The sequence below is a fragment of the Mirounga leonina genome, unplaced genomic scaffold (assembly GCF_011800145.1).
Source record: "Mirounga leonina isolate KUSES-001 unplaced genomic scaffold, KU_Mleo_1.0 Mir_321, whole genome shotgun sequence".
NCBI classification, from domain to species: Eukaryota; Metazoa; Chordata; class Mammalia; order Carnivora; family Phocidae; genus Mirounga; species Mirounga leonina.
In genome coordinates this window covers 1,578,379-1,585,195 of record NW_023270680.1, presented here as the reverse complement: position 1 = coordinate 1,585,195, position 6,817 = coordinate 1,578,379, and the positions used below count along the sequence as shown (strand labels likewise).

General features: G+C 43.5%; 1 protein-coding gene across 7 annotated transcripts in view; it reads right to left on the bottom strand.

The window, feature by feature from the left end:
- Window positions 1-6,817, bottom strand: part of ACTR3B (actin related protein 3B) — an 89,915-nt gene that overhangs the window by 41,690 nt on the left and 41,408 nt on the right. For 4 of the 7 annotated variants that reach the window (XM_035029858.1, XM_035029852.1, XM_035029853.1 and 1 more), the window contains 2 exons: window positions 2,736-2,831; window positions 1,142-1,249 (listed from right to left, as the gene is read on the bottom strand). In XM_035029858.1, coding sequence (XP_034885749.1) covers window positions 1,142-1,249; window positions 2,736-2,831 — 204 coding nt within the window. Of the gene's footprint in view, window positions 1-1,141; window positions 1,250-2,735; window positions 2,832-3,733; window positions 3,810-6,817 lie in introns of those variants that run through there. The other 3 variants (XM_035029857.1, XM_035029855.1, XM_035029856.1) reach the window with 2 other exon arrangements.

The following is a 6,817-nucleotide window of genomic DNA, read 5'->3' as shown; positions in this document are numbered from 1 at the left end:
AATAAATAAATAAAATCTTTAAAAAAAAAAAAAAAAAAAGAACTGGGAAGGTTCTCCAAACCAAAGCATAATGCAGTTCTCTGGGCAGATTTATGGGTCATGTTACTTTCTTCTCCACATTTCTCTGTTTTACACAAATTTTGTACAACAAATATAATTTTTACAATCAGAAAAAAATTGATAAAAAGACACAAATAAAAATTTTTAAAAACACTTCCTCAGTGGACCTGTACACTATGTGAAATCTGTTTACTTCTCCTCATTTGAGACATGGGATGGGCCAAGCAGCAGGCCCTCCAGCACCCCCACCCCCAGGGCTCCATCTGCACTGAGGTTTGAGGGCATGATCTCAGAGAGAAGCCCGATGCCAGAATTTCCCAGTCAGCGTTACAGATTGACTGGCACTAACACTTCACAATGACCCAGAAGAGGAGTAAGTGTACTGAGACAGGCCTGGTACTCCCAGTCCAGGATCTAAAGCTGTCACCGGCGCCTGCCCTGTCTCTCCCGACCCCTCTCCAGCAGGGGCCCCAGGATGGAGCATGGGACAAATCCGGCATTTCTTCTTCCTGACTACAGATGTCTCTTGAAGCCTGAATGAGGAGTCACTTCTCTAATGTTTTGAAAATTAAAACCAAAAAGTGACATTGCAGAGTATTCTGCAAGTCAAAATGTATAATCTCTCCTTCTTCATCCTTGAATACATTTTAAAAAAACAAGAAGTAATTCCTCTAAAGCACGAGGTGGTCAAAGCCATACACATCCTGTCACGGAACAAGTGGTCGTGCCCCATGCCGACAATCTGGTCTCCAAGATGCAGCTCGGCACGTAAGCCGGGAAAATCCCACAGGTGATGCTACAGCGAGAGGAGCGGCAGAGGCCACGGAGTCCAAACCATGGCAGACGCCCTGACTGCGGACATCTGCCACTGCAAACTGAGAACCGCCAATGCCATGGTGAAGGGGCATCTGTCCTTTCTCCTATACCTGGTTTTCAAACCTCCTGTTACCTTTTCTAAGTACAGCCATGACTTTTAAAGTGGTATTTTAATTACACAAGGGTTTTTTTTCTTTTCATTTCTACCCTTACCTCAAAATTAGGTGAGGCCTACAGAGAGTGAAGCATTGACTATCCTGCTTACCACTGGGATAGCGTGAGTGACCCCATCCCCGCTGTCAATGACGATCCCTGTTAACGTGCGTTCCCCAACTTGCCGAGATGTCCAGGATGCAGCTAAGGCCAGCACTGCCTGGATAAAGGACGCAGAAACTGTTAGCACACAGGGAAATGTTTCTCAAGTCTTCTACCTGCTTGTTCTCAGGCTCACTGACAAGCTCTTTCCTAGTTACTCCAAGTAACTCTCAACCTTCCCTATCCTCCATCCTCCCCCCGCCACTCCAAAATTCAAATTCCAAATTGCACAACACACAAATTTAGTATACTTAAGCTGGATGGGTCAAGTTTTCAATAAAGTAAATCAAACGTTTACAAAGGAAAGCCCATGGGAAAGAAACTTCACTATGGAGTAAGAGGATTTTAATTTCTAAGCCACTAATTCCCAGCGTGGGTCCACAGATGGGCTGCGGTAAGATCACTTGCGGAGTTTTTTAAAAAACAGATTAGTAGGCCTCACGCCCACAAACTCTAATCTGGTAGGACCAGGGCAGTGGTGCTCAGCCAGGGGATCTTTGCAACGTCTCGAACCATTTTGGATTGTCGCACTTGGAGAAGGGGAGGCTGGTGGTAGTGCTTCTTCTAGTGGGTAGAGGCCAGAAAGCTAAACATCCTGCAACACACAGGTCAGCCCCTACCACGCAGAACTACACATTCCGAAGCACTGAGGTTGGAAAGCCTTGGTCTGAGATGAAGCCTGAGAATCTGTTCTCATATAAAAACTTCTCCAAGCAACCTTGACACCTGGCTGTGGTTCAGTGTTTTCTAAAGTACTTCCCTACTCCATGGGATGTAAATAACCCGGGGAAGAGGAGACTTCTGGTTAAATAAATACGGAAGTGCTGGAATGAACAGATTTCTTCAATGCAGGTGTTCTCAGGGCCTTTACTCTGCTACTCACTGTGAATCACCACGTGCAGGCTACAGCACGCAGGATCTCCCAAATGATTTTCCTATGCAACTCCTCCTCCTTTTCCTTAAAAGGGACTAGTTTGATGCAGAAAATATTTTGGGAAACACCTATCTCATTATTCCCAAAATTTCAGCCAATTCCTTTATACAGGACAGCAGACAAATAGCCAGCAAAACCAACAAAAATCCCCACGCTATGAACAAGTAGCTTCAAAGGAAGTTCTGTAAGTTCATGGAACCACAGGAGCCCAAAATCCATAGGGGGGACCCTCTAAAAGTATTTTTTTATTTTTTAACAGACTCTATAGTATCTTTCCTCTATTATGATCAGGAGTGAAAGAAGTCAAAAAAAGAACCACACCTACTTCCCGATCTTGTCACCCAAAGAGAAATACGTTGGATTTTAATGCATGTAAAAACAGCCAGATAAATCCTGTGTCAACAGCGTAAACGTAAAAACTAAACCACAGAACACATTCTCTACAGTGTTTGAGCTCAAACCTGAGTGGGGTTGGGGTGTGAGCTGAGGAAGTGGGAAAGGGAAGAACATAGCGCACCATCATCCCATGGAGAGCCTCTGGAATCACCGTTTCTCCCACCGCTGGACAGCTAAGGTCTGTTGAGAATTGTAAAAATAACTTTGTTTTTACCTGAACCGCAATGTAGAGTCCTGGTACATTAAATGATTCAAACATAATTTCTGCAAGATATTCTCTATTTTCTGGCGTATTCAGTGGAGGCTCTGTCTGTAAGAAAACATTCACTATATTTAGCCTTCACCCAAATTTCCTGTAATTAAATCAGAGCCAGGAAAAAATTAACCTAAAAGCATGTTAATTAGGATGCTGTACCGTTCCCTAATTTTACAGATAGAGTATATTTACAGTGATTAATTAAAGAAATCTGGTGTGGGTCTTAAAAGCTTTAAGATGGCAAAGACCTCTCAAAACATTTCTACTCTTATTAACCACCCCAAAACAAGAACAAGTTACAGAAAAGGAAATTCTTTCTTCAAGAACATAATATCTAAAATACCCTGAAACTGAAAAGACCTGCAGCAAACTGCCAAGTGCAGTAAAAACTCAACCAAGACACGTGAAGACAAACACCAAGAGGGAACACCCGTGACTCTGGATCCCAGGCAAAGAATAGAGCTCTCCACAGAAGAGCAAAAGCATGAGTCAGCCCTGGCTTGGAACCAGAATGTCAGTTTGAGCAGAAGAGCTGGAGACGCCTCCCAAGCCCCACCTGCCCTCAGGGCGCATGAGGCAAGGTCAGAGGAAACATCCTCGTCGTCAGCTACAAGGCAGGAAAGTGCAGGTGAGAGGCAGCTTCACCCATACTCAGTACGGCCCCCAGCCCAGCCTGAGCTCAGCACACAGTCCAGGAAGAACTCCCCCAGAGTTCGGAGGTGAGGAAAGTACGCACAGAAACCAGCCAGACACCATATGGAAATACTAAAAGAAAACAAGAGGGGAGAGAGAGAAAACAGGAAAAACAAACAGCAGGCAAAACACGCATGCCCAGGAAGATATAAAAACAAAGCAGATACAAATCAAGACCAAGAACAGCTTGAAAAACTCAAATATCCATTTTAAAATCATCATTATCAAATAGGATTATAGAAAGATAAAAAGAATAAATAAACCTGCTTTTTGTCATTCAGCAGTATGTTGTGAACATTTTTCCATGTCAATAAATATGGACATACATCACATTTAACGCTGCAAAAAGAAAAAAAAAAGAATAAATAAAAATTCTCTGGGCCTTTTGGCAAAAAACAACAACAAAAAAGTCCACATGACCGTTCATTATAGACTGAACTGTGTCCCCAAAATTCGTATGTTGAAGCCCAACCCCCAAAGTGACTGTATTTGGAGATGGAGCCTCTAGGGAGGTGATCACGGTTAAACAAGGCCATAAGAGTAGGGCCCTAATTCGCTATCATGAATGCCTTCATGAGAAAAGGAAGAGACACCCGAGAGCTCTCTCCGTCCCTACACGTCAACACAGAGGAAAGGCCACGTGAGCACATGGCGAGAAGGTGGCCACCTGCCAGCCAGGAAGAGAGCCCTCACCACAAACAACCCTGACAGCACCGGGATCTTGCACCTACAGCCTCCGGAACTATGAGAACACAAATGACTGTTGTTGAAGACACCCAGCCTGTGGTACTTTGTTTCGGCAGTTTGCACACACTTTGAAACCTTTCAAGTGGGAAAAGCACAGCTGGCCCCGGGGAAGGGGCAGAGCTTCATTTAACACTGGGACACATGGGGCCATATATATAGTCTTCTGAGCAGGAAGGTGTGACCCAAGAACTCTACATATGGTCACACTGCCAATCAAGCATGTTACAAAAACAAAATTATCTTTAAACATAAAAGAACTTGAAGAAGTGAATTAACTCTACCAGAAGATAAAGTTCAGCCAAACAAGAAGAATGCACAAAGTACAGCCAAAGACTTACAGTGAGCAATTAATCCATGTAGGATGTAGAACTAAAGACTGGTCTTTTCTGGGGTTTATACAACAGAATGCAAATGTTACAAATTAAAACAGCAGAAATAATATCAAGCTGAGAGGTATAAAAGAAAAGGAGAGAATATAAAAACAGTGATATCTTATCATGGAAGCAAACACATTGTTCTAGACTGATCACATTAGTACACATCATGTTATAAATGTTGATATGAGAACAAGTTCAGTAACAACCAATCAAAAGCAGGAGGTAGAAGGAAGGAAGAGGAGGTAAGAAAATGTGGAAATGTACCAACTTGCTCACTAATCACGGTAGGAAATAGTTAATCACCCCTAAACAAATACCAGGTAAATATATACAATCATAGTTACACTAAAAAATGTTTTAGGGGCGCCTAGGTGGCTCAGTCGTTAAGCATCTGCCTTCGGCTCAGGTCATGATCCCAGGGTCCTGGGATCGAGCCCCACATCGGGCTCTCTGCTCAGCGGGAAGCCTGCTTCTCCCTCTCCCATTCCCCCTACTTGTGTTCCCTCTCGCTGTCTCTCTGTCAAATAAATAAATTATTTTTTAAAAAATGTTTTAAAAAAATACCAAATTATTAGAAAGAATACACACTCACTACAAAGCAAAGAGAAAACCAAGCCAGAGGTTTTTTTTTTTTTTTAACATTTTATTTATTTAGTTGAGAGAGAAAGAGAGACAGAGACAGTGACAGAGATAGTAAGAGAGAGCACGAGCTGGTAGGGAGAGGGAGAAGCAGACTCCCCACCGAGGAGGGAGCCCGATGCAGGACTCGATCCCGGGACTCTGGGATCATGACCTGAGCCAAAGGCAGACGCTTTACTGACTGAGCCACCCGGGCGCCCCACCAAGGCGGAGTCTTAAAAAATAAACACATAAATAAAACATATTAAACAGAGAAAGCATAACAGAGTGTAAAATAGCTCATCAAAGAGCAAGCATGTCGTCACGTAGCTGCAGGCCAGACCAGCAGAGTTCACATGAGGGTTCTGAAGTCCCAATAGTTGGGTTAAATCCTAGCCTTCAATTTTACTGTGCTTGGAAAGTGATTTTCTGGGGTGCCTGGGTGGCTCAGTCATTTAAGCGGCCAACTCTGGATTTCTGCTCAGGTCATTATCTCAGGGTGGTGAGATCGAGCCCCGCATCAGGCTCTGCGCTCAGCAGGGAGTCGGAGCCTGCTTGAGATTCTCTCCCTCTCCTTCTGCCCCTCCCCCTGCTTGTGTGCACACTCTCTAATATAAATAAATAAATATTAAAAAAAAAAAAAGGAAAGTGATTTTCTCTCTCTGTCTGGAATTAGTACCTACCTCACAGAGCTGGAAAGACGGATGGAGTCTAAGTAAACTGTACAGCAGCACCTGGCACATGGAATGGGCTCAATGAAAGTGAGTTATTTTTACTAAAATCTTTAGCAAACACAAGTGAGAAACTCACCTGCTAAAAAGAAAAAATGTCTCTCAGCTAAGACCATGAAAGAAAATCAAGTTACATTCTGTAGGCAAGACAGCCATCTAAAGCAAGATGCTCCAGAGAGGGCGAACGTCAGCCCTGGTCGTATGAGAAGATGAGAAACCTAAATGCCATCTTGAAGGGAGCGATTAGGTAAATTATGCGGCGTCCAGAGAGAAGAACGCTCCACAGCAATTAGGAAGAACGAGCTCTCTCTGTGCCCCCAGGAAACAATCTATGAGAAGCTGCTACATGAGAGAAAGGCGTCTCCAAGTCGTACACATGCTCAACTGTTCTTTGGTGTCAGTGATTTTTAACAAAACCTTTTTAGAAAACAGTGTGGGGAGGGAAACGGGGAGCTGCCCCCCAGGCATGGAGGCTGCTCGGCAAAAGCGGACACGGACTAGAGTTCCGCTTCACAGCAATGTGAACAGAGAACACGACTGAACTACGCATTTACAAACGGTCGGGGGGGTAAATTTCACATCACATGTTTGTCACAACATTTTTATTTTCTTGAATAAAAAAGCAACAAGGTGTACAAGGTATACACTTTGTTACCATGTGTATAAAACAAGAGTTTATGTATAATCCATATGCCTGTACACAATTACCTCTGGGAAGAGAAACAATTAGCTGGTTAAGAACTGATAAAGGTGGCTTCCTCCTGGAGGAGGGTCTGGGAACCAGAACAGAGGGGAGAAGGAAACATACTTTGCACTGGAAATCCTTCCGCACCTTTTGAATGCTGTGCTTTTGTATTACCTCATCAAATGAACA